General features: G+C 40.1%; 1 protein-coding gene across 3 annotated transcripts in view; it reads left to right on the top strand.

Moving 5' to 3' along the window:
• KICS2 (KICSTOR subunit 2) overlaps nucleotides 1-14,505 on the top strand; it is a 36,214-nt gene extending 21,709 nt beyond the window's left edge. The window contains exons 3-4 of one of the 3 annotated variants that reach the window (XM_064283933.1): nucleotides 1,823-2,634; nucleotides 2,965-14,284. In XM_064283933.1, the coding sequence (XP_064140003.1) occupies nucleotides 1,823-2,634; nucleotides 2,965-3,044 (892 nt within the window). In that variant the 3' untranslated portion in view covers nucleotides 3,045-14,284. Of the gene's footprint in view, nucleotides 1-1,822 lie in introns of all 3 variants that reach the window. The other 2 variants (XM_003405176.4, XM_023558417.2) reach the window with 2 other exon arrangements.
• The last annotated feature ends 6,423 nt before the right edge of the window (nucleotides 14,506-20,928 follow it).

Below are 20,928 nucleotides of genomic sequence, written 5' to 3' on the forward strand. Positions count from 1 at the left end.
GCTACCTGTTGCCGGCACATCAATTCTGACTCATGGTGACCCCATAGGACAGAGTAGAACTCTCCCATAGGGTTTCCAAGGAGCAGCTGCGGATGCGAGCTGCCGACCTTTTGGTTAGCAGCTATAGTGCTTAACCACCGCACCACCAGGGCTTCATTTTACAAACAGCAGGTAGCAATCTATGCATCATAAAATTAATTTAGTGAATAAGTAATCTGTTTAAGCAAGGTGCACAGGTGGTGCGGTGGTTGAGTGCTTGGCTATTAACAAAAAACTCGGTGGTTCAAACCCACCAGCACTCTGCAGGAGAAAGACGTGGCAGACTGCTTCCATAAAGATTTACAGCCTTAAGGTGCATCAATTGGTCTCAGCCCACCTGGAGCAAAGGAGAATGAAGAACACCAAAGACAGAATGAAAAATAAGAGCCCAAGAGACAGAAGGGGCCACATAAACCAGAGACTCCATCAGCCTGACACCAGAAGAACCATATGGTGCCCAGCTACCACTGATGACTGCCCTGACAGGGAACACAACAGAGAATCCCTGATGGAGCAGGAGAAAAGTGGGATGCAGGGCTCAAATTCTAGTAAAAAGACCAGACTTAATGGTCTGACTGAGACTGGAGGGAACCCAGAGGACATGGCCTCAGGACTCTCTGTTAGCCCAAAACTAAAAGCATTCCCGAAGCCAACTCTTCAGTCAAAGATTAGACTAGACTATAAGACATAAAATGACACTGGTGAGAAGTGTTCTTCTTAGCTCAAGTAGACACATGAGACTATGTGGGCAACTCCTGCCCAGAGGCAAGATGAAAAGGCATCGGGGACAGGAGCTTGTTGAATGGACACAGGAAATACAGGGTGCAGAGGAGGAGTGTGCTGTCACATTGTAGGGAGAGCAACTAGGTTCACATAACAATGTGTGTATAAGTTTTTGTATGAGAAACTGACTTGAATTATAAACTTCTACTTAAAGCACAATAAAAAAAGAGAGAGAGAGAAAAAAAAAAAAAAAGATCTACAGCCTTGGAAATCTTATGGGGCAGTTCTACCCTGTCCTGTAGGGACACTATGAGTCAGAATTGACTTAACAGTAGTGGGTTTTTTGGAATCCGTTTAAAGAATATGTGTGTGTATATAATATAAAGAATATATATATGATAGAAAACATTAAGATTACATTGTACATTTTAAGTGTGAATATGAAATAAAACCTTGATTTATTTATATTTGTATGCACTTGGTCACAGTATAAAGTATATTTCTTACTGTAGATCATGGTCAAAAAGTTTTATAAAACACTTTGTCTAGAGCAAGTGGGACTGCAATTGCTCTACTACCTTGACCTCCTTTGTAATATCATCACATTTTTAATTAATGTCTGAGAAAAGTGAGAAGGATGGGAATGTGGCTGAAGATTAGGAAGGACCATATCACTCAAGGCCTCAGAGGTCTTTTTAAGAATTTTGGATTTTTTTCCTAAGAACAGTGGAAAAATGTTAGATATTTATTGTTTGGCTACCATTTTGTTTTTAACTGTGAATAAAGATGAAGAATTTGGGAACCAGAACCAGGACTGAATAAAGGCGTTCTCATAGATATTATATTCCTTTAATAAACACTTACTGATAATCCGCTGTGTTTCAAATACAGCTTTATAGTCTGTACTTTTTTAATGAATCAGCATGGAATTTTTTGCTCTTTTTTCCCACTACCCCCAAGTGTAATATTTGTCTGACTACGTTGTTTTTTGGGGGGATAGAAAAGGCAACTGTGGAGTGACATTTCCACTTACTTCTGTCAATTTCCGTTCCTCCTTTAGATTTCACCACCCAATTCTCAGCCCCTTGGAGAGCAGTTTCCAGCTGGAGGTTGATGTCCTGAGTCATCTCCTGAAGGCACAGGCTCAGGTCTCGGAGTGGAAGTTCCTCCCCTCTCTGGTTAATTTACACAGTGCCCACACCAAGCTGCAGACCTGGGGCCAGATCTTCGAGAAGCAGCGGGAGACCAAGAAACATCTGTTTGGAGGGCAGTCTCAGAAGGCCGTTCAGCCCCCACACCTTTTCCTCTGGCTGATGAAACTCAAAAACATGCTCCTTGCCAAGTTTAGCTTTTACTTTCATGAGGCACTGAGCAGACAAACGACTGTTTCAGAAATGAAAACGTTGACTGCAAAAGCTAACCCAGACCTTTTTGGAAAGATTTCCAGCTTCATCAGGAAATACGACGCTGCCAATGTGTCCTTAATTTTTGACAACAGAGGTTCAGAGAGTTTTCAGGGTCACGGCTACCACCACCCCCATTCCTACAGAGAGGCTCCTAAGGGTGTGGACCAGTACCCAGCTGTGGTGTCCTTGCCCAGTGACAGACCTGTCATGCACTGGCCCAATGTCATCATGATCATGACGGACCGCACATCTGACCTGAACAGCTTGGACAAAGTGGTCCACTTCTATGATGACAAAGTCCAGAGTACCTACTTCCTGACTCGTCCAGAGCCTCACTTTACCATTGTTGTTATTTTTGAGTCAAAGAAGTCTGAGAGAGACTCCCACTTTATTTCCTTCCTCAATGAGCTCTCACTTGCCCTTAAGAACCCCAAAGTTTTTGCAAGTCTGAAACCTGGGTCCAAAGGTTAGCAGACTATTTATATGAAAGGCTTTAAAGACTGGTAACTGTGTTCTTAATTGCTGTAATAATTCACAGTGGTCTGTGATTAGAGTTTATATCCATTCATTCTTCTTTCAGAGCTGAATTAAAGACAGATTCTCCCTAATTGTCTTGCACACTTTGTAAGCAATTAAGGCCAATTGAATTAAGTATCCAAAGAGTAATCCAGGAAGTGATCATGGCTACTGTGTATTTCCATGGAATGGCAGAATAGTTTCAGTATTTTCCCCCTATTTTCCTGTGTTTCATGAAAGTAAGATGGAATACTTACTGGCCTTTGATTTTTGTTTCCAGATGTTTTATATTGTTCTCAACATTGTGTTCTACCGTGGTTCCAACCACCCACTCCCTTCTTCTTCTTCCTAGAAGAGTAATTGGGGTAAGATATTAAATGGCCTTTTTGGAATTAACAACTGTATATTTTTTCTCTCATAAATTAGGAGATCAAAATAGAGTTATTAGTTTTGTGATTCTGATTTGTAAATTGTTATTTTTATGCCAAAAATTAAGGTCTTGGTAAGAAATTTCTATCAGCTATTAAAATTGAAGACGAATCCCAGTGGTAGTAGAGCATCAGATTTTAACAGTTCAGAAGACCCTCATGGCAACTTTTGGGGTGACCTACATACCAAACTGCTTTTTTTTTTTTTTTTTAACCTTTATAAAAAGTTTCAATTTTTTGCTGTGTTTTGAAGTCAGCAAAATACATTATATGGAGTTTCTTCACTTTTCAGCATATTACCTGCTTGGCTGTTTATCACCTTTCTGCTAAAGTGTTCATGTTTGGCTCCATTTCCTGGTTATTTTTAGGCTTAAAAAAGCATGCAGTCTGGTTTTTCAGCCACCTTTAGATACTCGTGCAACTTAGCCCACTTTTATGAAATAAAAATGAAGGTCTCGACACTTTATACGTGCTAAAAATCAGTTGTACATTCAAAAGCCCTCTTCATACTTGAGTAATCAACTCAGTACTTGAGCACATCTGAACTTGGGTTTCATGCCTGTCCCCTACAAATTATTTTAGAACTAGTGATACATTTTAACATATACTGCCTTAACACTTTCCTTTAGTCAGCGTTCATGGGTAACTAGATGAATCAATTAAGGCACAATGGGCTGTGGAGACCTTCATATCTAGGTTTATTGATTCGGAATAAAAATAAGCCACAAAGGGTAATGGAGCTGTCATTGTTTGGTAGTTTCTTCAAAGTTCGTGTGAAATGTAATTGTCAGATCAGTCCTATTTCTGATGGTTGTATGGAGCCACTATTTCACTGGATGTCCACAGCAGGCATGCAGGCAGCTTAGGTGGACACCGGAGAGCCTCTTCAAGACAGTGTAGGAGGCCTACCGACCTCAGACTGGACTATCTACCTGGTGGAGGAGCCCACTGGCCTAATTTCTGGGGAGAGCATGCGTTTTTTTCTTTTTTAATCAACGTCTTGTGATTTGCAAAAAAAAAAAAAAAAGCCGGTTTACTTTAATTGGAAAGTAGTGATTTACCTCAGCATTTTTTTATTCACTTAGCCCCTATAAAAATCTGAACAGACATTACAACATTGACCTTATGTAAAAAATTGAAAACAGTTGGAACTAAAAAAATCATTTTTTGTGCTTTGCCAAGAAGCTTAAAAACGCTCCTTGTGTGTATAGTTTTTTTTTTTTTAACCTAGATAACACCACCATTAGCCTTAGTGAAATGGTCTCCCGTGTACGTAAAAGAAAATATGCCTCAGTGGATCACAGAGAGGGGTATAAATAAAACATATATACAGTATCTAAATAACCAGTCCTTGCCTAAGACGTATTTGAATTGCATGTTTATTTTTAAATATATTTTGATTCAAGCCAAGGAACAAAGTCATTTTACTCTGAGATTTATCCTGTAAATTCAGTAATGAAATCTTTTGTAAAGTCCATGTTTTGTACATTGGAAGAGTAAATCTGCATATTTTCTGCAGAGTTCTAACTTTAAAATTTGTTTCTAAAACACAAGTTCATAAATTTTTATGGAAAACTAGGAATAGTCAACACTTAATGAGTTTGCCAACGAGTCCATCAAGGAGTGTTCCTCCTAGGATGTTGTTTAGACACAGGGTGAACATTTATAGCTGTCTTCTCTTGGGTCCATCTGTTAAATCTGAATATGTCATTTTAGGGAGTCTTATGAAAATAAAGCCTAATTGTCAACTGAGGAGCCGATACCGTTTAAATAATTGCTTTATGCATTTGGACAAATTGGGAAAAATTTACTTTCAAGAGAATAAATAGTTGCTATTTCAGTGTATTTCCAGAAGGTTTACTCAGGTGATCTTTAAAATATGTCCACCCTTTGATCTGGCAGCAAGCTTGCAGTTCTATTTCTTTGGCAGGTCAGCCTCTGAGCTTGACTTTCTTATCTGTTAAATTGGGGTAAGGAGACTGGGGCTGCCTTTTTCAAAGGATGGTGTAAGGATGGAATGAGATCATGCATGTGAAAAATTTTACCAACCTAATTGGGTTTGAAAGCTGTGTAAATAATAGATGAATCCAAAACCAAACCAAACCTGTTGCGGTCAATTCTGACTCATAGTGACCCTATAGGACAGAGTAGAACTACCCCATAGGGTTTCCAAGTTTGTAATCTTTACAGAAGCAGACTGCCACGTTTTTCTTTCGCAGAACTGCTGGTGGGCTTCCACCATAGACCTTTCAGTTAGCAGCCAAGTGCTTAACTAGTGCGCCACTAGGGCTCCTTCAAAAGATGGACCACTCTTCCGTTAAAGTCAACACCTCTCCTGTTCTTTCTTTTCACATCTGTGGCAAACCTGTGCTTTGTCATTAAATTAGAACAGTACTTAAAGAACTGGTTTAGGAGAGGAAAAAAGAGGAGGCAAATAAATTCCTAACTAACCTACCCATTCTTCTTTCTTTAAGAATCTTTGTGGTTCTTTGTTCCCAAGTTTTTATGGTTGGTTGATAGTGTCATTTCAGTTCTTCTGTATTCTTACTGATTTTTTTTTTTTTCTAGTTTATCAGTTGTTGAGAGAGGTGTGTTAAAATCTCCAACTGTGATTGTGGATTTGCCTGTTTATTACTATCATATTTTGCATCGTGTATCTTGAAGCCCCTTTATTAGGCTCGTATAAGTTTATAATATGTATGTCTTTCTGATTAACCTTTTTATAATTATGAAGCTTCCTGCTCTATCTCTAGTACTACTTCTTGCTTTCAGGTCCGTTTTGCCTGATATTTTTCTAGCCTTTCCACCATGCTATGTTTACTGTTTGCTTGGTATGCCTTTTCCATCCTTTTAATCTATTTGTATCTTTAAAGAGTTTACGATAAGAACTAATTTAGAAGATTGGATAAGGAAAAAAAAAAAGCAACAACCAGCTCTGTGTTCTCCAATTTGACAATCTCTGTCTTTTTATTGAAGTGTTTATTTTCCCTGTGAAGTTTTTACAGTCAGGATTCTGCCATCATTTAACATGTTATTCTGTGCCCTACTTTTTTCACTGTAAGTTGGGAGTTAGATCAAGAGGTTTGATCAGATTCAGTATTGTTTTGCTTTTTGGTCATAGTGTTGTATATTTTTATTAGAAGGCAGCTAATATCCAGCATAGGAGTCCCTGGGTGGAGCAACCTGTAAAGTGCTCAGCTACTAGCCAAAAGGTTGGTGGTTCAAATCTACCCAGAGGCACCTTGGAAGAAAGCCCTGGCAGTATACTTTCAAAAGGTCATACCCATTGAAAGCTGTATGGAGCACACTTCTACTCTGACGCAAATGGAATCACTATGATTTAGAATCAGCTTAATGGCAACTGTTTTATTTGTTGTTGTGTCCTGCTCAAAGATGGCGACCAACTACACTGCTGTGAATGTGTGTCATTGCCGTTTTTGAGTAAGGCACCACTGTTTCCTATTCAGGTCAAAATCTGAGGGGCAAGAGATTTGGTTGCTGTGCAAGGCATGTGCTGCCCTTGTTCCCATCAACCATGACTAAGTCGTTTACAACTAGTTCAAAGCCTGTTTTATTTACTAGTTTTATAGTAATAAGTTGTTTTTTTTTTACCATTCTCCAAAGACACCAGGGACTTTTAAAAGAAATGTATGTGAATTTATGAAAACTTATGCCTTTTAGGTCTAACCACAAATTTTAAAGCAGCCACTTTTTCCGCTTACCACAGGCACGTCTATGTAAATGTTATTCCCTTCCCTTATTTTTTCCACATAGTTAATTTTCTCTCTTAATACGTGTTAGCTATCTTCCTTCACCTTTTTTCTACCCTTCCTTCTTCTGCCTTCCCTTCCTTTCTTCTTTCTTTTCTTCCTTCCGTAGCTTCTGTTATTCTCCTCATTGATTCTGCTTTAGTCACTTTTCCCCCCGTGTGCCTCAGGGAGCCAGGACATACCCCAGTGGTCTCTGACCCAGTTTTTGAAAACAGCATCTGAAAAGCGTAACTCATTTTCGTTGTTTTTACAACTAGTTAGGCTTTTTCAGGCAGTGCCAAATAAAAACATAGAGGGGAAAAGTTCAATGTTGACACTGATCGGGTGACTACAATTAAGCCCAACCACTTAATGGGGACATAAGACTTCTAGCCAGCTACAGCCATGTAGCACTGTATGTATCTAGCAGATTTGTTGGCAGGAAAAGCTATTGTGAACTACAACCTTTCAAAATGTATTTTTACTATGAAGTAAACAGTTTTTGAATGAAGTAAGAGAGAATTCTTAGTCTGTTTGCCCTAATTAGTCATCATTAAATTAGCCTCTGGATTTCTTTCTTTAAGTAAAAGTTTAATAGATTTTTCCTCCTAAGTAAAGGGGAAAAAAAAACCCACCAAGAAAACACGACATGTGACTCCCCAAGAAAGCACCATAGGTATAGTTTAATTTAGAAATACCCCTCTAGTTTTCTGACCAGGTTCCTATTACCAAAGAAATTATTTCATTGCCTTTTGCCTGAGTTATTCTCAGTTGCTCCTCCAGAGGAAATGAGTCAGAAGAAATAGATTTGATGAGTAGTTCTGCCTTTGGGGACTTCTCTTGATATCGTGTAAATCCATAAGGCCTCATTAATGCAAGTATTTTGACATGTCTGCACATTTTTTCAATCTGCTTTTGATAACAAGGTCTGTTTCTGGGATACTTTAAATTTAAAACCATATGCTATGTGTAAGATATCAGTGCTAGAAAATGGAGAGAGGCTAATGGGTTCCCCATTCTATAGTCACCTACCTAACGTCACTCAGAATTTTGCCAACCCGCAGGGTTCTTGGCGACAGTATAACTCAGGGAGGGTTGTGAGAGGCACTTGTGCTGGAGTGCATGGTGAAAAAAGGGCTGCTTTAGACATGCAGTGGGGACAGCAGGGAAATGTAGGATGTGACTTAACATTGATCCAGGAGAGAATAGACATTGGGACTTTTGCTAACTTTGTCCATGGGGGGTGAATTCAGCATTTACTAGTCTTAAAAACTCTAGGGTAATTCCAGAATTCCATTACATTTGAAAATCTGATGCCTGATTTTTTTTAAATAATTTGCTTTTGTTGTTGTTATGAATATACACAGAGCATTTACCAATTCAACAATTTCTGCATGTACAATTTAGTGACATTGATTACATTCTTTGAGTTGTGTAACCATTCTCACTCTCCTTTTCTGAAGTGTTTCTCCCCCATTAACATAAACTCACTGTCCTCTAAGTTTCTTATCTTTCAAGTTGCTGTTGTCAGTTTGATCCCATATAGATAGTTCTTAAAAGAGCTCTATGTTCAAGGCAGACATTCTTTACTAGTTAAACTATTGTTTGTTTTTAAGAATACTTCAGGGGGTATTTTTGGTTTAAGGTTTAAAGATTATCTCAGGGCAATAGTTTCAGGGGTTCATCTACCCTTCATGGCTCCAGGAAATCTGGATTCAATGAGAATTTGAAATTCTATTCTGCATCCTCCTTTTGATCAGGATTCTTCTATACGATCTTTGATCAAAATGTTGAGTAATGGTAACTGGGCACCATCCAGCTCTTCTGGTCTCATAGCAAAGAGTTGTTCATGGTGGCAATTAGCCTCACATTCCACTTCCCCTTCCTGTTCCTGACTCTTTTTTTTCTGTTATTCCAGGTGAATAGAGACTAATTGTTGTGTCTTGAATGGCAGCTTGCAAGCTTTTAAGACCCTAGACACTACATAATGAACTAGGAGGTAAAATAGAAGCACTAAATATGATATTAGGCCAGTTATCTGGGATGCCCCATGAAACCATGACCCTAAACATCCAAACCAGGAAACTAAATTCCATGAGGTGTTTGGTTGTACAAAATGCAGCCTCAGCAGCTACTTTTTTTTTTTTTTCATTTTTATAAATATATCTATCACACTTTTGCCAATTCAGCTTTTTACAGGTGTACAACTTATTGACAGCAATTAGATTAATAGGCTGTGCAACCCTACCCTTAATCAATGAGATTTTCCATCATTGTAGACCAAAAGTCAGTACTCCATAAGCAATAATCCCCCCCTTTCCCCCTCTCTCCCATCCCTGGTAACTGCTAATAAACTTTGGTCTCTACACATGTGCTTGTTCTTATCTTTTTATATAAGTGAGGTCGTACAGTATTTGTTTTGTGATTGACTGATTTCACTCAGCGTAATGTCTTCAAGATCCATCCATATTGTAACATGTATCAATACTTCATTTCTCTTACTGGCTGAATAGTATTCCATTGTGTGTATGTATCACATTTTGTTTATCCATTGATCCATTGGTGGACATTTAGGTTGTTTCTGCTTTTTGACCATTGTTAATAGTGCTACAAGGAACATTGGTATACAAGTATCTGTTTGAGTCTCTGCTTTCAAGTCTTTTGGGTATATACCTAGGAGTGGAATTGCTGGGTCATATGGTAATGCTATTTTTAGTTTTTTGAGGAACCACCACACTGTTTTCCACAACAACTGTACCATTTTGCATTTCCACTAGCAGTGGATTAGATGTATATGATATATGTATATATTCTTTTTGTTACCATAAGGCTCTAAGAGTTTAATGATCACAATGACATATGTAAGAAAATTTGATAAATATTAAACATAAAAAGTAATGTGTTATTTAAAATACATCTTTTAATGAAATGGATAGTGTTTATGGTGATTTGGTTAAAGAAATTTGAATATCTTATCATTTGTTTGGTGGGCAGAGATTTTTATACCCTGTGATAATGCACCATGTTAAAATCTGTGAAGGACCTGAGATTTTACCCTACTTGCAAGCTAATAAGTTAACCTGCCACAGTTTCATGGACACTGGTAGAAGACATGAGACTCCAGGGTCAGAGTCAAAGGACAGGTTATTACTCACTGCAGTAGTGGTACCCAGAAGAATATTACCATTTTTGCATTGGTTCCCTGAGCCCAAATTCACACAGAGGCAATATGGATGGGACCAGATCAATGCCTGCTCATGCAGTGGTTTGCAATTCAGAAGAGGAATTCTAGCCTTAGGGTAGCCAGATCTTTTGTAATGGGTAGTAAGCATGCCTTCCATTTGTTCTAGAGGGAGACATTATCTTTATTATTCTGAATAGTAAGCATGCCTGCTCTTTACTTTAGAGGGAGACACTATGTCTGTCTTCCAAGGATGTTCATGACATTGAAAGATAGTCAAGAACTAAGGGCAGTTACTGCCTTGCTCTCAAGACCTGCAGAAATTGGGAGGGCAGCGGGTAGGGACGTGGAAGATTGTCTCCTAATATACCATAGTAAGTTTATGGTGGAGAGGTGAGTTTGTTTTTAAGCAAGAGAAGGACAGCTATTAAAGGGGAAGGTAGAAAGGAAAAGCTTAACCTACTAAAGGCAACTTCCCAGATTCATTTTGGGAAAGAGTTTATCTGGAAGTTAAGGACCAGGAAATTGAATCCCTTAAAATTGTTCATATTCTGTATGTCTTGGAAAATATTCACATACCCCAGGTACAAGGATTCCAGTCTGAAGATGACTATTATAAGAAAGTTGGAGGTGTATCTGGGCTCTTGGTCTTTGGGAGTAGCTATACCCAGTAGCAGCTCTGAAGCATTGGTGGTGATGTAATGCCCTTCCTATTTTCCTGAACCTTCAGAGAGCCTTTGCTAAAAGTTGCAATTTGGCTGAGCTGTGTCATGAGAGAACTGAGAAGGGGATCTGCCTGTGCTTGAGTTGAAGCAGAATAGGGGAGGCCAGCAGTAGCTGGAGGGAGATGGAGTCCAGAAATTGCAGGAGGTGAACTGTAGCAGAGCTATGGGCAGCCTGTGCACAGAGAGCATGGATTGGTCTGGAGACAGATGAGTGGCTGATGGAGCAGACAACTGGGGTGGATTCCTGACTTCCAGAAATAGTGAGGAAAGGAATTTGTCAAGAGCCTGGAATTCCTGTAGCTAAGCAGGATGTGGAGTTGGAGTTTTCTTAAATTAGGTATTAATAAATAAATGTGATCTCCTTTTACACTCCCATTGGTAAGGTCTAGACATGGCAGTTAACCTTTTTGGCCAAATTGCATATGGCTAAATTGATGTCGAATCATATAGTTCCACAGGAAACTGTTAATGCAGACACAGCAAATTATTTGCATAATTTTTCAGCTATGCTTTTCAATAACAAGGTCAATTTCTGTGATATATTTCTAACCATCTGGTCTAGCAAGTATATTTGTCCTTAAAAAAGTGACTTTTAAAGTATTTTTAAAATGTTATTTTTAGTTTAAAACAAAAACAAAAAACCAGCACAGCTCTTCTCCAGGAGCAATAATGTTTCATCTTATCAAAGTTGAGCCTCTGAAGTCTTGCTTATTTTTTATAAAGGATGGGTGATATTGAGGAAAGGAAGAAAAGTTTCTTGGCTATGTCCTCAGGGAATTAACTTCCAAAGAAGTGGGACTTAGAGCTGTTGCAGAGACACCTAGCTTCCGAAAAAAAAAACAACTTTTTTTTGGTATAGATGTGTGAAAACTACTACTAATGAGAATTGTGACAACATTAAAAAAATATTAATCACTTAGCAGCTGGTAAGAAAACTCTTGGAGAAAGTATTAAGTGTTTGGAAGACAGTCCGATGAGAAACATGGAATAGAATTAGTCTGGTTACCTATAGGGCTTTTGTTTTGCATCCCGGAGGAAGAATGAGGGACAGAAGGGATTGCTGGGTATAACAGAGAAGGGAGCCAAGAGGATGGACCCTGCCTGATAGAAAAGACCCTTAGAGACACCTGCAGAGCCAGGGACATTGGAGAAAAATGCATAAGGGGCAGTCTCTAAGGCTGTTAGTTGTGAGTTCATGTTGTAAGCCTCTCGTCTGTCCACTTTAACACCTTTAGTAACTCCTGTGAGTAGGTTTTCTTGGAGGGTCCAAGAGGGGTTATGACTTCAAAGGAAGAAGGGACAGTTAGCATCTCAGTTATATGTTAGTGTAGGCAGTATTTTCTTTCTTTCTCCTGTTCCTTAAGTTACAGGAGAAAAGGAACAGCAACATGTACTTTCATTAATCAACCAAGAAGTCTTTAATATCTGCCCAGGGCTTGCTGACTCATCAGATGGTGATGGTAACTTAAATTTATCATCCCTGTGTACTGATTACATAAAAACCAAAAAAAGCCAAACCCATTGCTGTCGAGTCGATTCTGACTCACAGCAACCCTATAGGACAGAGTAAAACTGCCCCACAGGATTTCCAAGGACCGCCTGGTGGATTTGAACTGCCGACCTTTTTTTTGGTTAGCAGCCATAGCTCTTAACCACTGCCACCAGGGTTTCTATTGATAACATAAGAAGGTGATAATGGAAAGAAAGGCAAAATGTGACCAGTGTTCTAAGTTTTAACAGAAAGGTAAGCCAAAAGTAAGGTGTGCTGCTGAATTTTAAAAAAGGAAAAGAGGGAAAAACCATATAAAGGGGAAGAATTCAGTATAACTGTCTTTTCCTTTTAGCTCTTGTGCCAATACAAAGAGGTGTACAGCAGATGTGAAATTGTTGTTATTGCTGTTAGCTGCTGTCAAATCAGCCCCCCAACTCATGGAGACCCCATGTACAAAAGAACAAAATGCTACCCGGTCCTGCGCTGTCCCCATGATGACTTGCCGATTGGATTGTTGTGATCCATTGAGTTTTCACTGGCTGATTTTCAGAAGTAGATGGTTGTATCTTTCTTTCTAGTCCATCTTAGTCTGAAAGCTCAGCCTAAACCCGTTCAGCATCGTAGCTACATGCAAGCCTCCATTGACAGACAGGTGGTGGCTGCGCTAGGCCCATTGGCCAGGAATCGAACCTGGGTCTCCAGCATGGAAAGCAAGAATTCTACCACTGAAACACCATCTCCCCCAGCCCTACACCCCCAGGTGTGGAATTAGGTGTATATTAAAGAGGAAAGGAAAAAAAGAAGTCAAACAAAACATAAAGTGAGGAAGGAAAAAGAAAAGATTAGTAAAGAGAGTTGCTAAAGCACTAGGAAACAAAGGTACTTTTTGATATTTTGGTCAGTGCCACCGGCTTATGAAGTAAGTGTACAAGACCCCCTTCATTCTACTGTTTTCCAGTTAAACAAAAGCAAGAAGGCCTTTTTGGAGAATCTGGTATCTCCTCCCTGTCTTCACTGGGTATATGAGAACCTATTCAATTCTAGCTCCCAGCTTATTCAGCCACAATCCTGTCACTATGTTTTTGAAGCTTTTTGTGAAAAACACGTCCCATGCACCCTAACAAAGGTAATCACTTCTAATGAAAACAAAAGTATCCTCAAGCCTTTTATTTCCCTTTTACGTTTTGTAGGCACAATTTTAAAAAATTTTCTAGTATCTTGGTTTCTTCTGCTTATACATTGTCTTTTTGCATACACCACGGTAAAGGCATCAAGTATCTTAATTATCTAAGACTAACAACATTTTAATGAGTATCAGCAAGGCACTATATTAGACAATGTTGTAGTTTCTTAACATTGTTGAAATCTTGGCATTGTTTTTATTTTGTTTTCTAGTTGGTAGGTTTTTTTTGTTTTTACCTCTTTTGGGTCTGAAATCTCTAGAGAGGCTCTCTACATCAATCAAGAAGCCTAACTGCAAAATCTCTTTGGCAAAGATTTTTGGGCATGAGAGTAGCTTGCAAGTAGCCAGTAGAGGGCAGTACTAAAGCAAAACTTTGCCGGCTCCGGAGCTGTGGCTTCGCTTCCGGTGCAGCTTGGCTTCTTTGGACAGTGGGAAGCTGAGCAGCGCAGGGGTTATTATAAAACTCACCATTTTTAGTGTTTAAACTTGGAGCTTTAATGACTACTCTTGTAGAGACAGGTATTCAGGCAAGAGTTGCCTCAAGAGATGAGTCAGAAACCGTACTGTCATTTCCATTGAATTCCAAAGTGTTTCCTCATCTGGTGACTGTGTGGTGAGCTTCTACTGACTCAGAACCATTCACAAATCTGTGAGAACCAGTTCTCCGCCGCTTAATTACTGAGACTTTGTTGTTGTTGTTCTAAGACTCATGCTAGAAGGGTGAATAGAGAGGACTTAACACTTTTTTGGGGGAAAAGGAAGTCCCAAACGCTTTGGCTTTGTATTCCAAGTGTGCACCTCCGCCTCAGAAAAATGTCCATGAACCACAAACGAAATTTGTGTTTATAATTTCGGGGATTCGTGGAGCCCCCTGCTAGCCCATGGGCTTCCCAGGGTAAAAATCCCTGTTAGGGAAAAGCTCTTGCTGAAGTCACAATAAGCGTTCAGAAGATGCTTGAAGGTTGTTAGTATCATGCTGTGAATAAACGGTGAATGTATCTATCTTGATATCCTGTAGGCAACTCAGCACTTTTTTCCTCCAAACTTGCCCCACCTGGCTTCCCTGATTGTGTTCTGGTATGACTCTTGTTCCAGTGACTCTCACTTGAAATCTGTCTTTAAAAAAAAAAAAAAAAACCCAAACCCGTTGCCATCGAGTTGATTCCCGCTCGTAGGGATCCTATAGGACAGAGTAGAACTGCCCCATAGAGTTCCCAAGGAGATTGGTAGATTCAAACTGCCAAACTTTTGGTTAGCAAGGTAGCACTTAACCACTACACCACCAGGGTATCCAAAAAAAAACATTGCCTTCCAGTCAATTCCTACCCATAGTGACCCTATAGAACAGAGTGGAAGTGCCCTATAGGGCTTTCAAAGACCGCCTGGTGGATTCAAACTGGCAACCTTTTGGTTAGCAGCCACAGCACTTATCACCACACCACCAGGGTTTCTAAATCTTTATAGTGCTCTGGTAGTCCACCCTTTCTTTCAATTTCCATTGTCACCCTGTTCAGTTTTGGCTGTTATTAGTCTTACCTGAACTAAAAATTTAGTCTCCTTTTTGGTCTCTCACCATTTGTGGCTTTATATCCCAGTCCACCCTTGTTATCCCGATTTAGCTATGTCTCCTCTGCTTTCTTTTGAGTCTTGCCCCCTTTTAAAAATCCTAATTGAGTAACTACCCAGAGTCTCCAAAAACAAAAAAAAGCTCAGTTCTGAGGATCAGGGTCAGCCTTTCTGTTTTCTCTTCCACTGTTTTTTTCTTTTACCTCATGTTTCAGTCAGATGGAACACTTGCCTTGTCCTGCCTTTTCTCACCTCTTAGCCTTTGCTCAGAGCTTTCCTTGTGTGAAATTCTTCTAGACTAGGGTTTCTTAATATTTTTTGAACCATGGAATCTCGTTGGCAGTCTCTGAAGCCTATGGATATTTTCTCAGAATTTTTTTTTAATTGCATTTTAGATGAAAGTTTACAGAATAAACTAGCTTCTCATTAAACATTTAGGACACATATTGTTTTATGACATTGGTTGCCAACCCCACGACATGTCAACACTCTGCCCTTCTCCACCTTGGGGTCCCTATTACCAGCTTTCCTGTCCCCTCCTGGCTTCTAGTCCTTGCCCCTGGGCTGCTGTGCCCTTTTAGTCTCGTTTTGCTTTATGAGCCTGTCTAATCAATCTTTGGCTGAAAGGTGAACTTCAGGAGTGACTTCATTACTGAGCCAAAAGAGTGTCCAGGGGCCGTACTCTCTGGGTTTCTCTAATCTGTCAGGCCAGTAAGTCCGGTCTTTTTTTGAGTTAGAATTTTGTTCTACATTTTTCTCCAGCTCTGTCCAGGACCCTGTATTATGATCCCTGTCAGAGCAGTCAATGGTGATAGCCAGGAACTATCTAGTTGTGCTGGATTTGGTCTGGTGGAGGCTGTGGTAGTTGCGGTCCATTACCACAGAATGTTTTTAATGCATAAAATGAATATATACAGAACTACAAAAGAAGCCAATTATATTTAGATAGTTATAAAATATTTTTCAAATCTGTGATATTATAGGAAAAAAACCCATTATAGGTGTTCTTTATTAATGCATTGAATAATAAGATCTAGCATTGATCCTAATAATTACCGAAGTAGTTTGTTGCCTACATCCTCAATGGAAATGCTAAATTTCAATTAAAGGTTAGTGAAAATAAAGATTATATATATATATTCCCAAACAAGTTCATAGACCCCAGCCTCTAACTCTAGGTTATTAGTTCTCAAACTAGAGTATGTATCAGAATTACCTAGATGTTGAACACAGAATTCTGAGACCCATTTCTAATTGAGGAGGTCTGGGGTGGACCCTGGTGTTTGCATTTCTAACAAGTACTCAGGTGTTGCTGATGCTGTTGGCCCAGGGACCACACTTTAAAAACCTCTAATCTACAATAGATCAATTCATGCCACCAGGGAAAGGCCATCTTCGTTATTAAGTTTTCTCTTACCATCCCTATGAGAAGAAATTTCTTCCCCTTCGAGTACTCCTGTACCATTATGTTCTTATCACTGTTATGGCACTTAGCTCTCTGCTTTGTATTACAGTCACTGGGGTACACTGTGAAGAGCCCCAGTGGCACAGTGGTTAAAGCACTTGGATGCTAACTGAAAGGTCGACAGTTTGAACCCACTGCTGCTCTGAGGAAGAAAGATGTGGCAGTCGGTTTCCATAAAGATTTACAGCCTTGGAAACCCTCTGGGGCAGTTCTACTCTGTCTTTTAGGGTCACTATTTTATGGGTAGGAATCCACTTGACTCGAGGTCAATGAGTTTGGTTTTTTGTTTGGGGTACATTGTAGGTGGCCTCCACCTTGGCTCCAGTATCCTCAACTACTCATCTACTGGAAATGCTGTGGTATTGCAAACCTCCATGAAGGAATAAATGCCCTCTTTCACTCATCAGACTGTTAGTTTGTGTTATGGATTGAGTTGTATTCCCCCAAAATATGTGTTAGTAATTCTAACCAAAAGGTTGGCAGTTTGAATCCATCAGCCACTCCTTGGAAACCCTATAGAGCATTTCAACTCTGTCCTTTAGGGTCACCATGAGTTGGAATCAACTCGAAGGCAACAGGTATGTGCCTGTGGTTATAATTCCACTTGGGAATGGGTTGTCTTTGATATGTTAATGAGACAGGATTAATGTTGGATGTGTTTTGAGCCAATTTCTTTTGAGATATAGAAGGGATTAAACAAGAAAGCAGAAATGGGGTAAGATAGATGCCAAGACACATGGAGATCTCTAGGGAACCTGGAAGTAGAGACTGAAGAGACAAAGACCTTCCCCCAGAGCTGACAGACAGGGAAAGCCTTTCCCTGGAGCCAGCACCCTGAATTTGAATTTCAAGCATCCTAACCTATGAGAAAATAAATTTCTGTTTGTTAAAGGCATCCCCTCGTGCTATTTCTATTATAGCAGCACTAGATTACTAAGAGACTTCGTCTGTGATATGAAACATGTCTTATAATTTGTGGAAGAGAGGAAGGAGAGAGGGAAGGAAGAAGAGAAAATTCAGTGAAGAACTCATTAGAGAAATTTATTTTATCTAGAAACCCTGGTGGCATAGTGGTTAAGTGCTTTGGCTGCTAACCAAAATGTCAGCAATTTGAATCCACCAGGCTGTCCTTGGAAACTCCATGGGGCAGTTCTACTCTATCCTATAGGATTGCTATGAGTCGGAATCGACTTGACCCCAGTGGGTTAGCAACATCAAAATTAGTAATGAACGAGAACACCTAGTTTATTTACTCAACACTCTTCTTGGGTGTTATACCCTGAAACATCCTTCATCCTAATTAAAAAACATAACCAAGTAGGCTACATACTGTGCCCTCCAGCAAAAATTCAGAAAGATGTCCCTTGGTCCGTGTTAATTGCACAGTGTATGGCAGCATCCAGGTCACTCATAACCCATCGTAATGAACCTTTAGTACAGTACGGCTTATCCATACCTGACTGAACCCTGTGTCCAATGAATATTAATAGTTTGAAGTCATCCTGGGAGGAGACAAAGAATTACTAGGTAAGCACTGAGTTTCAAGATTCTGATTTCATCCATGTGCTGTTTAATTGTTTAATTAATTCTCCTTTGCATGTTCTATTCCTCTCTCCCCATTCCTTTCTCTCTCTCTCTCCATCTGTTCCTCCTTCTCCTCCTTCCTCCTTCTACACCTCTTCTCTTTCTTTCCTCTTTTTGATCCACTGATTGTGTTATCAATCGTTAGGTTAGAGGTTGACCTACAGGGGCATGTAAGATTCCTTCCAAATTGAAAATTCTGAGAGGCCATGAAACAGATCCACAGTAGGGCGTTTTCTCTTGCCGTGTAGAAATTGTTTTTGTGATATGCTTTAACCTTGTTTATTTGGCAGAGACTATACCTTTATGAGGAGCCCTGTTGGCATAGTGGTTAAATGCTGGGCTACTAACCAAAAGATCGGCAATTTAAATCCTCTAGCTGTTCCTTGGGAAACCCTGGTGGCATAGTGGTTAAGGGCTATGGCTGCTAACCAAAAGGTCCACAGTTCGAATCCACCAGGCACTCCTTGGAAACCCTATGGGGCAGTCCTACTCTGTCCTATAGGGTCGCTGTGAGTTGGAATAGACTTGAAGGCAGTAGGTAGGTAGGTAGCTGTTCCTTGGAAACCCTATGGGGCAGTTCTACTCTGTCCTGTAGGGCCACTATGAGTCAGAAATGACTCGACAGCAATGGGTTTTATACCTTCGTGAAGAGGGAGCACGTTCTGAGGTCTCAGCTCAGGTCCTCTGTCTCTACCTTGCAGTGTTTGTATGAATTATGGAATTGTAGTTGTTCTGCCATGTTCAGGTAATGGATATAGAGGCAAAATAGTAATCACTAACAGCAGTGATAATAAACATTTGTATGTAGCTTTTCATTTCTAAATGGCTTTGAGGAGACTTAATGCAGTCTGTTCTAGCTGTGTGGAAAGGCTCCATTTCAGTAGCCGCTGAGCTTTTTTTCCACAACGAAGCATAGTCCTAAACTTTTTAGTCATTCCTCATGGGTTTCGTCTGTTCTCTTGGTGTTAGCTATGCTTCAGTTTCTGTTCTCATATATGCATGTAAAATCAGTTTATCTTGCTACCATAGCTAGATAAAACCAAACCAAAACCCATTGCCATTGAGTCAATTCTGACTCATAGTGACCCTAAAGGACAGAGTACAACTGCCTCATGGGGTTTCCAAGGAGTGCCTGGTGAATTCGAACTGCTAACCTTTCGGTTAGCAGCCGTAGCTCTTAAGCACTACACCATAGGAAACTACCATTACTAAATTCTTTCCTGGTACAAAGAAACGGAATTTTCTCTGGAGACTCAGAACACATCTGAGGATAAAACCCTGGTCTTCGTAGTGGCACCCTGCCAGGTAATTCAGCACACATTTTGAATGCCTACTTCCCTAAGGTGGTGGACTCACAACGTTAGCTAGTATTTATTGAGTGTTTACTACTTCCCTAAGGTGGTGGACTCACAACGTTAGCTAGTATTTATTGAGTGTTTACTTTGTTAGGCACTATGCCGAGCGCTTTACATGCTTTAACTTAATCTTGTAGCAATCATATACGGGAGAAACTTAATAAATCCCATTTTCAGATGAGAAAACTGAGGCAGATGAAGCTAAGTGGTTAAGTAAGTTGCCTAAGGTTATTCAGCTGCCAAGAAGACAAAGCAGGGACTGGATTCTGCCCTTATTTGACTTTCGAGCCTGAATTCTTAGCCACTACTTTGGTTACAGGGTGAGTAAGGCAGACCCTCCTGTAGAGAAATTTACGATTTGAGTCCTCAGCTCATGCAAGTTGCTCCATACTCATACCTGTCTCTTGGGTCACTTTTTGAATATTCTAGATGGATTTGTGTGTAGTTCTGTCTGTATCACCAGACTGTAAGGATAAGGTGCTGGGTCTTATGTCTCTTTTGACCTTGTGCCTGGCATATAGATGGTGCTCAAGAACTGTTTGCTGAGTTGAAATCCTCTTTATTTTAACCCGAAACCAACCAAATTCCCTTTATTATAATTCCAGATCCCCTTTATTATAATCCCAAGCCCAAATAAAGACAAAAGAATTGTTTCCCATGTATAGATTTAAGGAAACCCTGGTGATGTAGTGGCTAAGTGCTACAGCTGCTAACCAAAAGGTCAGCAGTTCAAATCCACCAGGTGCTCCTTGGAAATCCCATGGGGCCGTTCTACTCTGTGCTATAGGGTCGCTATGAGTCGGAATCGACTCGACAGCAACGGGTTTGGTTTGGTATAGATTTAAAGTGAAATAATATTTAAATTAATTGGGGAGTGTAGTCTGAGTGAGTAAATGGTTTAATGATTTAAATAATTTATTCTTTAGTAAAACTTGTCAGCCCTGCCCCTCTCTCCAGCCTCATCTCATGCTACTGTTCCCTGGCTCCATTTTGGTCTTGGGCACAGCCCATGTTCTTCTGTGTCTCGAATGTTCTTCCTCATCCTCTGCCCTGGGTCACCCCCTCGCACCTGTCTCCTTCAGCTCTCATCTCAATCGTCCCTTCCTTTCAAAGCCCTGGCTCCTGCTTCTGCCCAGCCTTGCTCAATCTCTTTTGGCCGAAGTGTCTTAGGTTCCTTTCCTGCAAAGCTCTGATCTTGATTATAGGTGGATGGTCATTCATTCCTGTGGTTATCTGAGCGTCTCCCTTCCCATCTGCTCTGTAAACTTCCTGAGGGCAGGGACCCAGTCTGTTTTGCTAAGCTTTCTATCTCCAGCCTTTAGCATAGTGGCTGGGATGTAGCAGGCACCAGTGGCCAGTGCCAGAGAATACTTGAGGTGGGGGCTCCCCTGTAATTTCCATCATCTCATACAAAAGTGTCCTATTTTTGGATATAGACAATGGACATTTTCTCCATCTAATTTAAAATCTGACATGTGAATTAAGCTCCATACAGACAGGACTTATTCTGTTTGTT

Source organism: Loxodonta africana, chromosome 4 (assembly GCF_030014295.1).
Source record: "Loxodonta africana isolate mLoxAfr1 chromosome 4, mLoxAfr1.hap2, whole genome shotgun sequence".
NCBI lineage: Eukaryota > Metazoa > Chordata > Mammalia > Proboscidea > Elephantidae > Loxodonta > Loxodonta africana.